Source organism: Colletotrichum tamarilloi (genome assembly GCF_030869305.1).
Source record: "Colletotrichum tamarilloi strain Tom-12 chromosome Unknown Scaffold_67.1, whole genome shotgun sequence".
In the NCBI taxonomy this organism is placed as follows: domain Eukaryota; kingdom Fungi; phylum Ascomycota; class Sordariomycetes; order Glomerellales; family Glomerellaceae; genus Colletotrichum; species Colletotrichum tamarilloi.
Window position 1 is genome coordinate 1 of NW_026849449.1, and position 20,233 is coordinate 20,233.

Consider the following 20,233-nt stretch of genomic DNA (forward strand, 5'->3'; position numbering starts at 1 on the left):
CGATCCCAATACGAAGTTCGCGAACATCAGGGATATCCATCGGGCTCAAATCGAAGCGGGTGAAAAGGAGGTTATCACGGCTGAATCCAGCGACTCTGAATGCCCTAGTGAGGCTGGCAGCTGTATTGTAGTGGGTGTGGTTGAGGATCAATAGTTAATAGTAATGAGGAGGTTGGGTTGTGATCCCATCGTTTTTGTGGTGCCAGAAACAGGGGGGTGCCAGGAAGTGGGTATGTTGACTTACCTGAAGCCGGTCAGGCGCTGAACGCATTGCTTAGACTCTGGACAGAACGCGAACCAGGAATCATGTGGTTCTATGACTCTGTCTCCTCATACTCGACACGACACTTCTACACAAGTTCTAAAGATAGACTACAAGTTACATAGCTCTTGGGCATTTTAGGCGTATTTCTTATTAGCCACGAATAGTATTTTTATATTTTAGTTCATATCATCAGTCGAAAACAATGGGAACCTTGCAAGAAAGACTTAGGCCATTGCCCAGACAGCTCAACGACACATCTGAACCACAAGCAGCGAGTGAGTGGTGACAATTTTTGTATCACTTGCAATCGGACTGCAACTCGTGGGCTCCTTTTTGCCAAGACAGAACGCAACATACCTTTGTCGCTAGAGCTAAACATTGGCAAGGTTTCCATATGGTAGGCAATCTTCCTCTACCCATCTACTCGTAATGATCGGCCTAGTTCATCGAAGTCATTGTGTCTCTGAACCCTGCAGATGGAGACTTCCCCTCCCGAATCTCAGATCAACCTTTAGGGGTGACAGGCCGTTTACGAGAATCCCTGCGAGGCATTGCGAAAGCGAATGCGCGGAGATTGAAACCAAGACGTTGCGTCGCCGTTGTGACTTGCCCATTGAGGACACTACAGCTGCATATGCGGCCCACGGAACCCGATTAGATCACATTAATTGTACCCTAAAGTTCGCTTGAATGTGCAGTTCCACAATATGTTGACTCAAGAAGACGAAATAACGCATATCTACATGTCTAGTTTCAGATCCGCCGCGGTGTGATTGCTAAACAAGGACGAGAGATTATTGAAGATCATTCCTCATCACAAAGCAGACAGCTACACTACGATTTTATCAATGTGAGTTTCGGCGATTAAAGGAGATGACACTCTGCATCATCCCGTCTACTTATGGTGAAGATTCGGCGAGATCAGTACAAGATTAAGTACATATCGTACCACATCTACATATCTATGTACTTGACTTGGCAATTCGAGCTCTCAAAGGGCACCCGGGCTGGGCGGTAACTCGCCCGAGTCCCACTCCGCGGGCTCCGCGCCCAACACAAACTCAAGCAGACCTCCCTGCTTGTTCTCCCCAAGTAGGTCATCGTGAGTGACCCAACTCTTGTTCCACTCCTTTCCGTTAACCTTCAGACTTTGAACATACGGGCCTTGCTCAAGACCAGTTGCGGTGATCCGTAAGAGTCCGCCATCCGAGCCCAGACGGATAGTAATTTCCTCGAATCGTGGCGAAAGAACGAGATAGACAGGCTGCGTGACAACCGGATACAGGCCGAGCACGTTCCACACGAGCCAGCTGCTCATACTTCCCGCATCATCATTGCCGGGGATGCCGCTCGCACCGACGTGGTAATAGTCGTCTACAATATGCTTGCTTCTCATCACGCTCTTCCATTGCCGGCGTCCGACGTAGTTGTACAAGAACGGTGTCATGAAGCTGGGTTCGTTTCCGGGGTTGTAAATCATATCTCCGATTCCGTTGTTTCCTTGATCCTGCTCGGCCAAGCCGGGTATGAAGCTCGTGTCGAGTCGATGCTCAAAGCTGACGGGACCTCCCATCAAGCTTATCAGGGTGGACATGTCGTGCGGTGCAGTGAAGCTGTACTCCCATGGCGTGCCTTCATAAGAGATGGCCTGCCAATTACATTCTCCGCATTCGAGTGGGCTATAGCCTGGTAGAACTGTACCGTTGGGTTCGAGGGGAGCGAGAAAGCCGGTGAAGTTGAGTGCCTTAGCATCCTTGAGCCAGATCTTTTGCCAGCCACTGATACCGTAAGTGATGGTCCTTATAACATAGGTAAGGAGAAGAAAACTTACGTCGAGCGGTTCAAATAGGTTGCCGCCTCCTCAGGTGCCTCACCCTTGGCAATTTGCGACACAGCAAAGTCGTTGAGAGAGTACTCGACGGTCTTGCTTACGCTTCTGCCATAGTTAACAGATACGTACCCATATTTCTTCCAGTCATCCAAGGCACCTCTTCCCTCCTTGGTGCTTCCTGTTGGGTCGTTGAAATCAAAGTTGTTGTATGGCTGTATCTCGGCGTTAGTTCGTACGGCGGCATACCCATCCGCCCAGTTGATGAGCCCGTTAGTGTCAAGCTTTTTGACATAGGCATCTGCGAGAACATTGTCGGAGTTGGAGCCGCCTTGAACACGGCCATTGTGGTTGTGACTGCGACCCTCCGGCAGGAATCGCTCGTGCCGCCAGATGTCAATCATGGCTCGGACTGATTTTGTAAGCATCTGTCATCGGCATTGGGACTCCAAATACTTACTCATATCAACCTGACGGCCGGGTAAGATCAACGAGATGAGTGCGTGAGTGCAGCGGAAGGTATCCCAAAGCGTGTAAAAGTCGTCGTAATACGGCTCTTCAGTCGCCCAGTGAGGGTTTTCGCCAGTTCGGTCGGAAGGCATCAGGTGCGCATGGTAAAGTCCAGTGTACAGCATTTCTAACTGCGTCTGGTTCTCAGTCTTGACATCAACCTTGGAGAGTACTTCTTCGTTCCATTGAGACTTTGCGTCGCTGACCGTCTGGTTAAGGTCATTGTGGGGAATCTCATCTTTGATGAATTGACAAGCTTTCTCGGACGAAATCCACGAAACTCCAACTTTGGATGTCAGGGTAGCGACACTAGATGGAAACGTAAAGATGCCTCCAACTCGATCGGCATACTGGTATCCATCCACGCCACCTTTAATCGACGTGTCGTTATTATAGAATGGTTTGACATCTGTAGTATTCGGCCAATACGGGTCCGTGTAGATGCCAGAAAATAGTCCGACGTCTTCAGGCACGCTATCAAACTGTCCACAGAAGTAGACCTTGAAGTCGCCGCCTTCCCGAGTCAACGTGAGCTTTCATCTTCAAGACATACCGCATACTAACTCACCAAGAGACCAGCCTTCCCTGTACACACCATAACCAGTGTAGGAAGAACCATCATCGCTGCGTTCCAAAAGACCATTGCTGTACCATTGAGACTCCTTGCCACGAGTTGGGAGGTAGTGGCTCAAGTCTACCAAGATGTGACGGCCACCGTCGCGAGGGAACTCGTACTTGATGATGCCAACGTGCATGCTGGCGCTCATCTCAGCTATGACGCCGCTTGCCAGAGACGTCTTGTAGTATCCGACCTCGGCAACATCGTGCTCAGCTCTTGGCTGCATGTAAGTCAAGTTGTCGAGTAGATTGACCCCTTCCAAGGTTGTCAGAGGCATTTGTGGGATCAGCCCGTAAGTCGGAGCGCCTCCCGTGCCGCTGACGTGCAACATGGAAATTGCTGTGACATTTCCTTCGACGGTGTAGCCCGCATTGGCTTGATACCTGGTATCCCATCTCGTAGTGTCGATGCCGATTTTCACAGCTCCGAACGGAAGTGTTACGCCGGGGAACGTGTTCCCGCCTTGATAAGATGACCCAGGCTCTGGGCCCTCGGTGCCAAGAAATGGGTCGACGTATGGCGTGAAGTCGTTTGCTTGCGCAAGTCCGGATAGTCCGACCATGGCGCCACTGAGGCCAACGGCATACTTGTAAAACACTCCCATGATCGTCACATTTACGTTGTAGGGAGAACATCAAGAACCTACATCCCACCGGCTGATGCGGATAGCCGCTTCTTATTACATTGTGGCGGGTAGTATTGACCCGAAGCGTTGGATTCTGGAGTGGTGATCTACAATCTTGGAAGTTGTTTATACCCACTTTCCCCGCATACAACAAAAAACATGATGGGGAAGTGCCGGCAGACGATGCTTGGATTGGTTAGTACGCCGGCATCGTTAGATTATCGCAGCATGTTTTTTGTGTCCCCTCTCCTTGGCAGGCCCGCTGCAGTCTGAATGATGCAATCATTCCTCGATTGCCTGAGCGAAACGTCAGGATCTTTTTTGTAGCATTGGAAAGTAATCACGTTCAAGAAAATAACAGTTGAGTTGATACATATTCTCGACGTATCTTTTTGCGTCGATGATGGGCCCTGCAATGGCCTTATCCAAGCGTCGCATTACTACTAGTCATGATGGGCTTTCTGAGTTTACGGTTAAATTCAAAGTAAATCACTTGATTCATCCACAGCCCCGTCTCCGTAGGGCAGCGCCGGTGCCGGACTCCGCTACACCAGTCATTCAAATCGCGACGATGCAGAGAACGAGAGGTTGGGTCACCTTAAGCCACGGGACGAGCTATCGTCATCCTATAGGAAAACACGATAAAACACGGTCACGGGAGGAAGACAGGGTACTTTCAATTTATAAAACCCCGTACCATAGACACTGTCACGTAATAAGGATAGTAACCGCATCTCACGAAGTGCCCGTCACGTGCTAAATCATATATCTATCTTAGATATTATATATATAGACCTTTTCTTTTTATTTATTTCTATTTTAATACGTTAAGCTACTTTTATTATACTCTATATACTTATTATTACGTACTATAACTTATAATAATTATAAACTTAGCTCTTAATTAAGACTTTATATTATAATAACGTATTTATTAATACGATTTTTATAATTTTTTTAAAATAATAAATATACTTATACTTACTTTAGCCTAAGCTAAATTAACTAGTTATAATAGTTAAATTAAATAGTTTAACGTACTTTATACTATAAATAAAAGTATTAGGATTTAAAAATACGTCGACTTAAATACTCTAAATTTTAATATACTCTTTAACTTTTTTATAATACTTATTTTATTTTTTAAATTTAAATAATTAGTTATAACTTATAATAAAAAAGAATTACGAGCTTATTAAATACGTTATAAAGCGTTTAAAAACGATTAAAAAAACTAAAAAATCTTATATTAATAATTTCTAAATATAATTCCTAATATAACCCCTTTAACTTCCTCGAATATAAATAACTTATAAGACTAAGCTAGGTTTTTTTTTATAAAGCTAGCTATATTATTTATTTTATATAAATAAATTTATTTTTATACCGTATTTATAAAAAAGATTTATATACTTAAAAATATTTAAAAATAATAAAAAATCGAAGCTAAATATAAATAATTTAAGGCTTAAGAACGTAATATTATTAATATATATATTAAACTCCTTACTTAGTAATTAATAAAATTAGTTAACGTTACTCTTTATAAATATATATTCTAAAAAACTACTAAGAACAGTACTAAATTTAGTATATAATAAATTATTAAAAATCTAAAATAAAAATTTATACTCTTTAAAGTAGTAATTAAGAATGTAGTTCGAGAGGAATACTAATAAGCCCTTAATAAAACGAGGATTAGAATTAACCCCTAATACTAATATAAAAAGTAATAATTTATTTATTTCTAAACTAAAACGTACGATATTTTAAAAATTAGTAAAAAAATTACTATACTTAACTTCTTAGTTATAATTAAGTTTAGACTTAACCTTATATAGGGCTAATATATATATAAAACTTTTAGTAAATTAATAGCTTTTAAAATATATACTAGAACCCTCGAGGAGATTACGTATATATTTAGCTTAGTAACTTAAAATATATATACTAAACGGCTTTTAAATTAAAAAGGGGCTTATTTTATTTTTATTAAATACTCTAACTTAGTTAATAATATAAATAATAAGGGTAACGTTATATACTTTTATAATTATATATACCCGTAGCGGCCTTTAGTATATTAAAAATTAAAATAGGTACTTATAAGCTAAAACGTTAATAAGTTATTAATATAAATATTAAAAAGCTATATAAAGAAAGTCCTTATTATTATTAAATTAAGTAAGTAGAAATTATTTTATAATAAGCTTAAAAAAGCTAATTAGTTAAGGAATAATAAAACCCCTAAGAAACCTAAGTTTTTAAAAAGATCCTCTAACTAATTTATAATAAGCTTATTAATAAATTAAAACGAGGGCTACGTAGTTATTATATTTATAAAGAGTTAAGACTTAAAAATAAATATAATTTTTAATACCTTTATAAATAACGCTTATCCCCTTTTTTAAAATATAATAATAAATAGCTATAAAATAATATATTTAATTAATAATAAAAGCCTATTTAAACCTAAGAGTTATATATTATTAAGTAATAATAACTATATTAAATTAAGAATTATTATACTACTTATTACTATATATAGTACTTAAATTATAAAAAGCGTTTTAAATAGACTTAAAAAAAAGGAATTTATAATTTAAAGCTCTAAAACGTCGCTTATATTAAAAGATTTTATATTAATATAGTTTTAAAGACTTTACTAAATAGAAGCGTATTTTAGTACTACGGTCTAGATTATATATTATAATAGGGAACGTTTTATAAAAGTATTATTAAAAAGTAGCTTATTTAAAAAAGTAATCTAGTTTTTTTTAAATATAAGCTCCTCTAATCCTATCCTTTTTTTATAAACTTTAAGTATATTTTATAAAGCTTAGCTATTATTATATTACTAATTAGCTATAGAAAATTCTATTACTTATATTAACGTACTTATAAAAAGTTTAATAGCGCGCTTTTTTAGTATTTTAAAATAAGTTATTTTAAACCTAATACTCTTTATTAATTACTATATAAAACTCGAGGTATATATATTAAACTTCTATTATAAATTAAGTATAAAGTATATATATTATTTAATACTAAAATAGTAGTTTTAAAAAGACTATTTTTAAAAAGAGCCTTACGGCTATAATACTATATATACTAAAATCTCTTCTATTTTAAACTATTTCTTAATAAATAATAATATATATTTATAACTTTTAATAAATATAATAAGTAACTTAAGGAGTTCTTTTTAAAAACTAAAATAAAAAAAGAAATACTTTTTATACTATAAAGCTTTAAAATAGTAATTTATTATTAAAAAAGGACTCTAATTTACTTTTTTAAAAATAATAATAAAACCGCCTTCTTAATTATAAATATTAAATACGTATATAAAACGTAGTATAATAAGCTAAGAATTAAAATAGAACTTTTATTTTTATATATAAAAGAACTTATAAATAATATAAAAAGAGTAAGTTAATTTATAATTACTAAAGCTTATAAAATATACTTTTCTACGAACTTCTTTATAAATTTATAGGATAAAATAGTATTAATAATAATTTTTATTTATAATATTACTTTACGAGAGGCTAATAAAAGAGATTTACCTATTATAATAAGAATTAATTAGTAAAAGCGGTATTAACGTTAGTAATAAACGGGTTATTAAATACGGGATTTTAAATTAATAACCCCGTACCTTAGTAATCTCTATATATATAGTTATTATATATACCCTCTTTATAAAAATTATAAAAAGAGTATATATTAAAAAGAGTTTAAAGTACTTTTTTATAAATATATAAAATACTTAGTTAGATATATATTAAAAACGTATAACTTATATAAAATCTAAGTACCTATACTTAAATAAGTATTTATTATAAAAAATATTAAGTTTAATAAAAAAGTCTTTTATAATCCTATATATAAAAAATAAGCTATTATAAGTAAGTAAATAAATTTAATAATCTAAAAGATATAAAAACTTTTTAATATTAATAATAAGTTAGTTCGAGTACTTAGGGAAGTAGATCTAGATTTTAGAAATATTAATACTTAGAATAACTTTATAGTTAAGGATAATATTATTATTAAATTTTTAATTATTTAAAATATTAAATAATTAATAAACGTATTTTAAAGTATAGTTAATAAGGCTAACGAGGCTAATATAGTTTTATTATTATTACTAACCCTTAAAATAACCCCCTTATATAAACTTAGGGGTAGGGGTAAGGAAGGGGATATAATAACTAAGTTATAAATAGCTCTATATAGTTTATAATCCTCTTTATAAGTACTTATATATACTATAAAAGTTCTTAAGCTTTTAATTCTTAATGGCTCTTAATAAAACGCTAAAATATATAATAAACGAAGTACTAATTATAAAAAAGTAATTCTTAATACTAAAATTAACGTTAATAAGGAACTTTTATAATAAACCTCTATTATTATATAAAAATAGAGCTTATAAAAACTACCTTATTAAGTACTAAGTAAAGCTTTATTAGGTCCTAAATATTTAAACTAGGCCCGTAGACCTCTATAACGCTTCGATAGTAATATTTTTATAATATTTTTATATTTAAATATAAAAAATAGCGATTATTATAACTACTACTAGGATTACTTTTTTTTTATTTTTATACTTAATTAATAAAAAACTATAAAAAAAATAGTATAAAATATATAATACTTTATTAAATAATAAAAAAAGTAGTTTATAGGACTTATTTAGAGTACTCTAGAGGAGTTTAAAAACTACGACTTATTAAAATTAATTTCTAAAGCTTATTAAAGAAGTTTAGTAATATTAAATATTTTTTATAATAACTTTAAAAACTACTTAGGGATATTATAGATATAGAAATAAAAAAGCTAAGGGATATTAATATATAAGAAGAAGTTAATTATAATCCTAACTAAGGGATCCTACTTCTATTAAAATAGGTATATATTTATAAATATAATATTAATAACGAGGTTTATAAAGTAAACGTACGTATATATATAAGGGGGGATATATAACTACTTAACCCCTTATAAAATACGTACGTTTTAATACTTATTATAAAGGCTTTTAAGTTTATAATAATAATAATTACTTAATTCGACTTTAAAACTAACTAATATAATATTATTAATATATTCTTTAATACGCTTCTTAAGAGCGAGAAATTAATAATTATTAAATTCCTAAAGGGATATAAAGTTATTAATAAAATAAGTAAACTCTAATACGCTCTATATAGCCTCCGAGATTTACTAATTCTCTAGTTCTAAACTTTTATTTTTATATTTCGTAATATAAAGGGAATTAATAAGGATGTATAACGAATTAATACGGATACATAGCTCTTAGGGACGTATAACATTCTCTATTTCTAATTAGTCTAAAAATTTATTATTAATATACTTAGATTTTATTACTTTTTCTTAAAGTACTTATCCCTTTTTATAATCTTTTTTATATAATTATACCTTAAGAGAGCTTTATTATAAAGCTATAATTAATACATTTTACGTCCTCTTTTTTTTAAAACTATACTAGTTTATATATTATATAATAGCTTTTTTAATAGCTTACGTACTAAGCTTATATTACCGAGCTTAATTTAATAACCTAAATAATTAAAACCGTCTTATAAAACGCTAACGCTCTAATAATAATAATATACTATTATCTCCTGTTTTAAATAAAAACTATACTAGCGTTAGCTAGTTTTATAAAATTAGTAATCCCTATATATATAATAACTTAATAAATAATATCTTACCTAAGCTATTATAAAAAACGTAATTACTATCTTATTATCCGTACTAATATATTAAAATAAAACTAACCCTCTATTTTAATTAAAAATTCTCTAATAAAACCGATATTTTTTAGCTTTTTACTATTCTCTAATTCTTACTAGCGCATAGTCCCCCCCCTTTTAATAAAGAGTCTTAATAGCTTATACTCTACTTTATATACCGTTTTTTAAAAAAGATATAGATTACTTAGTATACTACCCTCCCCTCCCCCCGACGGAGCAATCCGCCGGGGCCGTACCGTGTATTACGTATTGGGGAAAACTGGGTATATTGCGCTCCATACCTAACTACTAATCAAAAAAGAGCAGCAGATATTGGCCCATTTGGCCCTTTCTCCGGAAACCTCTACGTCGCCATCAAAGTTCAGAACCTCTGCGGTTGAGGAAGGCCGCCTCCGACCATTGCGGCCGACCATTGCGGCCGACCATTGCGGCCGACCATTGCGGCCAACCATTACGGCCGACCTCTGCCGTCGACCTTTCCGGCCGGCGCCGCCGCAGGGCAGCTTGCCCATCCCGAATTGAATGGCGGTTTTCGTATCGAAATCACTATATTGCGTTGAGCGCGTGCTTGGGATACATTGCGCGTATTGTGTAGTTAAAAAGTGTACTGTATCGTGTGATTTCCCTTGAAAGCGTGATCCCGTTAAGGTCGATCTTTTGTGCCTGTAAAGCCGGAAAAAAAAACCACCACATACTACCCTCCCCTAAATATTATTAAAACCTAGTCCTTCTCCTTTTTATAATAAATCTTAATAACTAACCTAGCTTATAATAGAATAGTTTAATAATATTCTTTAGCTTATTATATAAGTTATTAAAACTAATAAAAAGTTAATAACTAACTTTATTTAATAATATAAATAAAGCCGTTTATAATAAAAAACGTAAGGTTCTTAAATAAACCTACTACCCTATTTACTTTTATAATAAAACCCTCCTTTAAATCTATCGTTTTTTTAAACCATAGCTTCTTATTATACTTAAAATAATAAATCGTCCTCCCCTTTTTTAAATAAAATCCCAAACTTACTAATTCTTAGTAGCTTAGAGCTAATAATAAATACTTTTTTTAATTAAATTAATACTTTTACTAAGGTTAATAACTTTAATATTATAAAATATTATAAGTATAAATAAAATAAAAAGAATATTTAGTATATATTTTAATATAACTAATATAAATATCCTAAGCCTAGCCGTAATATAAGTTTAAAATAATAAAAATCCTAAAAATATAGCTATAAATAAAAGTTAATTACTAAGGCTAAGGTTAAGGAATAGTAGTTATTATAATAATATAAAGATCTTTAATATAGCTAATATAACTATAGGCCTAGTTTTAAAATATTTATATACTCTTTTTATTATAAGCTTACTTAGTTAGTTAAAAATACTATTAAAACTATAAACCGATAGGTTAGGATTCGGGTATATAACGTATATACTATTATCTAAGAGTAGTTCTTAAAGTCCTTATTTACTTAGTAAAATATTTATAACGCTAGGGCTTATATAAATTAAAAAAAACTAACTAAATACTCGCTAATAATAGTATTAATTAAGCTATTTAATAAATAAGAGATCCTATATATCGTTAAGTAAGTAGCTAATAAGCTTAATTACTTAGTTAAACTTATTTAAACTTTTCTTTACTATTTTTAAATATAAAAGCGGTTTTTTAAAATAATTAGTTTTAATAATATATATAATACTAATCGCTTTAAGCTCCCTCTCTTCTAAGCTACTAAGTAAACTTATTTTAAATCTATTTATAATATAGTATTTAATTTTATTAATAATAAGAGACTAAAAAAGTTTTAGTTCTTCTTAGTAAGTATCCGTTAACTAATTAAGTAATACTTAATTTACTAGCCTTATATTATTATTATTAACTATAATAAGTAAATAAAAACTATACTTAATAAGTAGTTTCTTAAAGTTTAGTAATAACTCTATATTTACTATATTAACTCTAATATTATACTTAAGGCTAAATAAAAATAAATTAAAAACCTTAGTTATAATAATAATAATAATAAGTTTAATAATAACAATTATTAATTAATTACGTAAATAATAACTAAGCTTAGTAATAAAAACCGCGCCTATATTAATATAATAATAGATTAAACTATTTTATATACTTACCGCGGGGTATTAATTATATAAAAGCTTATTATTTTTATTAAAACGGAGTATACTTTTAAAAAAGCCTAGACTAAGCTCTATAAAGAGTTTAATAACTAATGCCTAATTTTCTAATACCTCTATATAATATACTTATTTTTAAGGGTATAGTAGGCCCGTTATTTTATTTAAAAATATTAGAACTTTAATACTCGTATTACCTCTAGTACTAAGTTAAGTAATAATAATATTAAGGGTTATTTTTTAAATAGTCTTAGTTATTTATATTAGCTTATTAACGTTATATAAGATATAATTAGTAATTAAGAGCTATATTTTTATTAAGCTTATATAGAGAACGAAGTACTTATAAGCTAAGAGTATATAAATACTCGTTTTAAATACTTAGGTAAACTTTAAATAATATTTTCTTTAAAATATTTTATTTTAATTAGGATATAAAGCCGGCTTATAAAAAAAGTAATACTATTTAATAAGAGGTTATTCTTAGACCTCTTTAAATCCTATAATCTAAACTATACTATTTTAATTAAGCTAAGTATCCTATATTATTATAAAATTTACTTTAAAATATTAAATTTAGCTATTTTTAATAAATAAGAAGTATATTCTTAGTAATATTTTTAAAAAACGTCTTCTTTAAATTTATATTACTAGATCCTTAATTCTAAAATTATTATATCCCTCTATAATAAGCTAAAGAATAAAGTATAGCTTATTTTATTATAATTAGTATTATTTAAAAAAAGTTAGTTAGCTAGTTAAGCCCGCACTACCTATAGTAACTAAGGTATAAATAATAAAAAATAAAGTTACCTACTTAGGAATAAGAATAAATTAATACTAACTAAGCTTATAAAAAAAACAAATTAGCTAAGTTAAAGCTAGATATCGAGCTTATCCTAGTAATAAATAAAGAGCTAGTTTAGCGTTTTTAATAAGGAAAAGATAATAAGGAATTATATAAATAAACGGCTAATATAGCTTAGTATTTAAAAAAAACGGAGCTAGTAAGAAGTAGTTTATAATAATAATAAATTATTATAATTATATTAAAAAAAGTAATTAAGTAAACTTTATTATAATTTACTCTTTATATATCTTAAGTATATAATAAAAAAAAGCCTTATTTATTTAAAATTTATAAAAGCTTAGATTACTAGCTTATTTAAAATTTATAAATCTTAAATAGGTAATATAGTAGTTCTAAACGAGTACGTAGGTTATAATAGTATTTTTATTTTTAAAAATCTTAAACTAGAGCTTAAGTTAGAAAGGATAATAAGAATAGCTATATTAATATAGTTACTCTTACTATTTTTATAAGGAGGTACTATTTTTTTAAACTAATTAAAAATAGAAAATATTATACGTTTTTAAGAGCTATATATCTATATTAATTCGTTATACGTCCTTATCAATTCCTAATATAAATATAATATATAATTATAAAAAGATCTATATTTACTAAACTATAAATAAGAAAGTAATATTAATATTTTATATTAATAACTTTATTATTTTATATTATTAAAACAACTAAGAAATAGCTTAGGAAATCGTTAATAATATAAAAAAATATATTAATCTTAAGGAAAATAGACTAATTAATTACTTCTTTAGAGTACGGATTTTATAAAACTATATTATTTATAAAGTTTATTTTATTTATAATATATATATTAAGTAAGTTACTAAGCGCTTCGACTTTATAAATTTATTATATTTAGTAACCCCCCTTCTTTAAAATAAGTTTAAACTAAACGAGGGGTAAGTAATAAAAGAGGAAATAAAGAGCTACTAAAAAAAGGTTAGAAATATATTTTATATAGCTATTATAATTAAACTAAATATTACTTTTATTTACTTATAATTATTATAGTTCTTAATTAACCTAAGTATAACCTATATTAAAATAATTAATTATTATATTCGATATTTTTATATAATAAGATATTTTACGCTCTATTATAATAATATATTAAGTACGTAATTATTATTTTTAGCTAGAAATACTAGCTTTATAAATAATAAGGTAATATAATAATTATTTTAAAAATATATAATATTTTTTTTAGCGGCCTAATTTAATAAAAATTAGTATACTAAGTAATAGTTATAATGTTAACTACCGAAGCTAAGCTTTTTTATTTTAAAAAAAGTTATAAAAAAGACTATAGTTTTAAAGCGCTTTTTTAAAAATATTACCCTTAACTTAAGAAAAATATAATTAGTTAATTATAATAATTAATAAATAATTCGATTTATTATAGGAAAAGGGGAAAGAATAACTATTTAATTTTACTATATTAATATATAGAATATATAGCTAAAATAAAAGTATATTAAAAATAGCTTTGAGGTTACTTATATATTAATAAAAAATATATTAGTAAATAGATTTATTAAAAACTTTTTATAAACTAAGTTTAAATATTTTTATATACTTCTTAACCTTTATAATGCGTAAGAAGTTATTATAAATAGTTAAAATAGTTAGAAATAATTAATTTAGGCTATACTTAGAAAAACTTAATATTTAAAAATAGATAATAAATAGAACTTAGAGTGCGGCCTAGAGGTTTAAAATAAATAAAATAAAACTTTTCTTAGCCTAAAGGCCTAAACTTTTAAAATAACCTTACTTTGTAAGGTATATATATATAAAAATAAGACCTAGGCTTATACTTACTATTTAAATTCTTAATTTATAAAGTATATAATTACTAAAATTATAGCGTTATTAGCGAGGAGGGTAAGTATATATATTAAAAACTACGTTTTATATATTTTAAAATTTATAAAACTAAGAATAGTAGGAGGTAAAATAATTATTAAGTTAATAATTTAAATTATAAGAGCGAGTAATATAATAAGAAGCTAATTATAAATAATTATAATAAGTATAATTAATAATATAAATATACTTAGGGAAGGGGGTAGGGGGGGCATAGAGAAGAAGTCTTTTATATAAAACTTAATATAGTTTTTATATATTTTCTTATTATTCTTTATATAGTAAATAATAACGCAAAGCTTACTAATTTTTTATTAAAACTATAGTTAAGAATACGCTTTTTAATAATAAAAAAGGATAATATATTTATAATAAAGGGAGTACTATTTATAATAGCCTTAATAAGAGCTTAGGCTATTAGCTATATAATAACTAATATATTAATATATTTCTTAGCTAAATAGTTATTAAAATAGTACGTATACCGGCTATTACTTTTTATAAAATAATAACTACTATTCTTAAGATCGGTATACTAAAGGGCTATTTAAAAATAGGGTATATATTATATTAATTATTTTTTAAAAGCCGCTTTTTTAAACTTTTTAGGGATTAAATATATATTAAATAAGCTTAAAATAGTAAAGAAAACTATACTTATTATAGGGGGTATTTTAGCTTTTTAATATTCTTTTTTATTTTTTATTACTTTTTTAAAAAGAGCTAGCTTTACGTTTTTTAAACTTTAAAATATTATTAAATACGAACTTTTAAAATTATAATATATAATATACTTTTTTTAAAAAACTCGTTATTTAAACTAGTTTTATTTTTATTTTTAAAGTCTAAGGGGGGGATAAATAAAAGCTCTTTAGAGCTCTTATTATTATTATTTATTTTATTATTACCCTTATTATAACTATTAATAAGAGCTTCGAACTTAATAAAGTTTTTAACGTTTTTATTAATAACTTTAATATCCTCTTAATTAAAAAGGGAGAGTTTAGTAACTAGGCCTTAATAAGTAAATAAGAGGTTATAAAGGGGAGTAACGACTTAGAGGGGCTCGTTAATATTATTATTTATTTAAATTTTTAATAAACTATATAATATATATATAAGAAGTATTATAAAAATTATATAAAACTTATTATTATTTTTAAATATATTAGATATTTATATTTAGAATAAAATTAGTAAACGATTTAATAGTATAAGTATGCGTATATAATAAACGGGGGTATTTATAATAATTATAAAAAAGTTAAAAAAAAAAAAAATAATAACTAAGTAATATTACGAGAATTTAAATATATATAAAATAGCTAAGTAACCTCGCTCTTAATAATTTATATACTAAAAATAATAAAATACGTACTATTTTAAATTAAGATTTTATTTGTTTTAAATAAAGGGATATATTTATAATAAACGTAGTTTAAAAAATACGTATCCCTTATACTTATTTTTTTTTTATTTATATTTAACTAAATCGGGCCTTTATAAAAGTATTTAAAAGTTCTATTTTAAGTATAATAGCTCCTTAATAATAGTAATTAAGGGGTATATTACGTAATAAAAATAGTAACTATATTTTATAAAGTACCCGTTACGTATTAAATTACGTATTTATTTTAGATATTGTATATATAGACCTTTTCTTTTTATCTATTTCTATTTTAATACGTTAAGCTACTTTTACTATACTCTGTATGCCCATTGCTACGTGCCATAACTCGTAACAGATACTCAGTAGTCATGAAGTCTTGCGTTTTCTAACATTATACTTGATTCGAAATGCGACAACATGATGGAATATGTTAAACACGCTCGATGAGCTAAGGTACTGTTACTACTGTATAAACAGCAAATCCCGGATCCAACCTCTCCGCGAGGCTAATTTTCAGGCAAGCACTCCAGGAGCAGAGCCTTGTCCCTCTGCAATGCCTCTTCAATTGAACCCAGAGGCATGCCGAACATTTCCCCGACATCCTTTGAAGACTCAATACCCCAGCCGAGATCCTTCACATTGGACATTTGATGGAACTTCTGGCCAAATACGCTGATCCCCAGCTTTTCCAGCTCCTCGGGAGTTCGCTTGGTCACTCCCACCTTTCTGCCGCTGACTTTGACGAGAATGTCACGCACTTCCTCCATGGTAAGAAGTTCATTTCCCATATTGATCTCTTGGCCATTGAACTTGGTCGGGTCCTGCAGGGCTGCTGCGGCGTACTTTCCAACGTCGTTGGCGTCCGTGTAAGGCACACGAGCACCGTTGAGAAGAACGTCGTCAATTTCTCCATGAGTAGGGAGCCGAGGAAAGTTGCCGTAAGCACCCGGCACAAAGAAGTCGAAATGGAGGACAGCCGGACGGAGAATGGTATACGATGTGAATCCTCCGGCCCGCACGATTTCCTCGACTTCTGCCTTGGAGGAGAAGTACTGGTGTAGCTGGAGCTCCTTGATGATATCATCATCCCAGAAGGCTCTGTTCCCTGTGCCGTGGGTCGTAGCTGCGACCACAGTTTCGATGCCGGCTTTCTGGCATGCTTCGACAATGGTCTTAGCCTGCAAGGCCTCCAGACCCGGGTATGGGACCGTGTTGAGGAAAGCTCCTTTGCAGCCTTGGGCCGCTTGAAGAACATCTTCCAAGTTCTTGCTTTCTCCTTGGAAGAGGGTGATGCTGGGATGTTGAAGGCTGGGGTGGACTTTCTGAAGGTCGCGAACCATTGCGTGGATCTTGGCACCCGCTTGGAGAAGATGGGAGATGACCGAGCGGCCCTGCTGGCCAGTTGCTTGGGTGATGAGATAGGTAGTCATGTTGACTGTGTCTTATAGATGGTTGGTGTGATTTGAAGGTATTGGAAGAGCAGAAAAGTGATGCTGTGGATGACTCTGAGATGAATTTCTGTTCAACATTGCGAGGTCGAAAGCGATCATTTATATCTAGGTCAAAGCCTTCTTGCACCGATTCTGTAGCAACGAAACGTCGCTTCTCTTGATTCATAATACTCAGCGACTTGCGCATACTGAGGATTTGCTGGCGCCCAATCGTGGCGTTTGTCGCAAGAGGTGACGGGTGAAAGTGAAGTCCGAAGTCAGCAAACCGCCTAAAACGGACAAGCGGCGAGATGCACAAAGCTCTTAGCCTCGATAAAAGTTGCTTCCTGTGGGGTAAGTGATAGATGGGAAGGATTTGGGGATCCTTTCGTAATGCATCTTTAAGAGGCTTAGAGGATAGCTTACAAATGGCTAGTCTTACTTGCCTGCATGCGACTACATAAATGTCAGCGACCCAGCGACAGCAACTTTCTCCGAGCCTAAGCTTCTGGGATTCTCGTGACACATTGAGAACTGCGACATCTACCGATTCGACCCGACAACGGTGGCCACTGAAGTCTGGTCTCACCAGAAGATGCCGGCCCACCCGTTGCCGCAATGAAGACACGAAAGTGCTGCTGGACGTGCACAGGTCAGTAACGCATGCAGGTATCTGGATTGGACTTTGCTTATGACGCGTCTTCAGCTCGTAAGATTCAATGCGACGGGGCTTTGCCAACCTGCATGAAGTGTGACAGATCCCAGCGAAAATGTGAAGGATACGAGCTTCGATTGTCGTGGCCGAGGGAAGGCGACAACAAACGAGCGCTCAAGAGTATTGAAGCACCAGCAGTGACGGCCATTAAACGGTCCAACCAAACTGTCGTCAATCCCTTTTTCGTGAATGCAACTTCGCATCACATGGAATCGTATGGCTACTCGTCCCTGCAGAGCCAGGGCTGCCATACAACGCCATCGTTTCCAAGGCTCCTGAGGCAGCCCCAAGTTGGAGTCGGTTCATGTTCTATGGACATAGACCTGTTCCATCACTGTAAGCTTAGACACACATAATATCAAGCTCTGGTCTTCATGGTTGATAATTGTTCTAGTTCAAAACTTTGCCTACAGGTCACTGGTTACATTTGGTCAAAATACCTGGAAAATTCGAAACGCGCTCATGAGCATGGCCCTAGCCAAAGATTCGAATTCCGGACTTGCTCTTCTCAATGCATTACTTTCTTATGCTTCACTACATCGCCATGGGCTCAATGAACAAGCCTTGAAGCTAAAGATACAGGCAATTCACTATTTATCAGCCTCAGTGACCAGCGAGGCCTTGATCTTGGGGAGAGCGGCGCAGCACGTGGCCGCGTCTATGGTTCTTGGAGCCTTTGAGGTGAGTGACAGCTTCATCGCCATTTTTTTGCCTCTTTCTCTAATCCATTTCTATTGTATAGATAATGCAACCTTCGGAAGGCTCGGGCGAGTGGCTTTTGCACACATGGGGGGCTGTTGACATGATTCACGCCACTCGTCTAAGGGACGAACCGCATGACAGCGACGTTGGTCAATTGTTGAGCTGGGCTTACTATCATGAGACCCAATCTCGGTTCGCTTTGCACCATTGGCGCCATAAGTCTTTCGTTCCTACGACATCAGTCAAGCAGAACCCAATACTTCAAAATCCCCAGTATCCACCCTTGACGAGATATAGACCCGTAAGTTCATTCTCTCATGACCGTCTGTTGCTCCCCCCTGATAGCCCTGGCAGAACTTACCGCCCGTGAATCCGACTTATGCGATTCTCAACCTGCTTTCCGAGGTTTGCGACACGCTAGTAGATCCTCGGGATCCTCGAAGTCAGGACGAAAGTTACCAGAATCAGCTCAAGGACCTTGGCGGAAGGGTTCGAGATGTCTCTGTCAAACCAGCCATCCCATCGGCTTCAGATCCGGAGGCCGCCTTCGCTATCGAACTGTACCAGATGGCGACTCAGATCTATCTTGTACGAGCCTCGCAAAGCCCATGGGAACCCCCTGCGGACCTTGATGCTCTGGTGGAGGCGGCTTTCGCGGGACCTGTTCAGTCATGCACCTGCGAGCACTTCTTTCCTCTACTGATTCTTGCTTGCGAGGCACAACGTGACGAACAGAGGATCGGCATCATCAATCTGATCGAAAGAACCCAAAGAGATGTTCGAATACGAAGCATACAAGCAGTCAAGAATACCATACAGTCCATTTGGGTGCAGCAAGATCTGCACAAGGATGACGATGTGTTGGTGGACTATCTTGGCACCTTGAGTTCGGCGATCAGCTCCAGCAATACAGTACCATCATTCGCATAGATTGCATAACGCAATTGAGCAATAGTAATGGCAGCGAACTCACCAGAGTCAACACAGCGAATGTAATAGAATCGTCGCCCCGGAGTCTTCAATCACAGCCGCACAACAATTATTGTTCATGAGACCCTCTCAGGAGCAGTAACAAACGAGGCGATTGTCTAGCATTACTGTTACAAACCTGCTTTTAAGTCTATACCACGCTGAGTCTGAAAAGGGATAGACGTTGACAAGGAGCAGAAGAGGCAACGTTCGCCCATGACTGAGAGTAGGAGGGAAGTCTTACTTTTAAGCATAACCTAACTCCTCGCTATGAGTAAGGATAAGGTTTCTGCCCGTCAGGTTTATCATCATTCTGGGTCCGAGATTTTTAAGCAGTCAAATTGCTTTGGTTCTGTTCGACGGAGTTGAGGTGCTTTTCTCGGTCCGTCTGCGCTAAAAAAACCATTTTGCTTCCGATTCGCTGTAAGCCTTCTAGAAGTCCGGAACCAAAATACATCCGGTCTACTTCACGGCTCGAATAACGCCACGATCGTTTGCGGAACATCAAT

At 32.8% G+C, this 20,233-nt stretch overlaps 3 protein-coding genes across 3 annotated transcripts; 1 reads left to right on the forward strand and 2 right to left on the reverse strand.

Annotated features, from left to right (window-relative positions):
• Positions 1-1,256: 1,256 nt before the first annotated feature.
• On the reverse strand, positions 1,257-3,826 carry CTAM01_11751 (glycosyl hydrolase; the record flags this gene model as incomplete). The annotated part of the gene is made up of 4 exons (XM_060527760.1): positions 1,257-2,043; positions 2,097-2,505; positions 2,554-3,117; positions 3,172-3,826. 4 exons carry the CDS (start codon positions 3,824-3,826, stop codon positions 1,257-1,259), a joined length of 2,415 nt encoding a protein of 804 aa, XP_060377543.1.
• Positions 3,827-16,414: 12,588 nt separating this feature from the next.
• Positions 16,415-17,338, reverse strand: CTAM01_11752 (NmrA-like family protein; the record flags this gene model as incomplete). Its single annotated transcript, XM_060527761.1, has 1 exon — positions 16,415-17,338. The coding sequence occupies one exon, from the start codon at positions 17,336-17,338 to the stop codon at positions 16,415-16,417; it is 924 nt and encodes a 307-aa protein (XP_060377544.1).
• Positions 17,339-17,956: 618 nt separating this feature from the next.
• CTAM01_11753 (uncharacterized protein) lies at positions 17,957-19,685 on the forward strand (the record flags this gene model as incomplete). Its single annotated transcript, XM_060527762.1, has 4 exons — positions 17,957-17,990; positions 18,400-18,734; positions 18,796-19,056; positions 19,101-19,685. 4 exons carry the CDS (start codon positions 17,957-17,959, stop codon positions 19,683-19,685), a joined length of 1,215 nt encoding a protein of 404 aa, XP_060377545.1.
• Between the last annotated feature and the right edge of the window lie 548 nt (positions 19,686-20,233).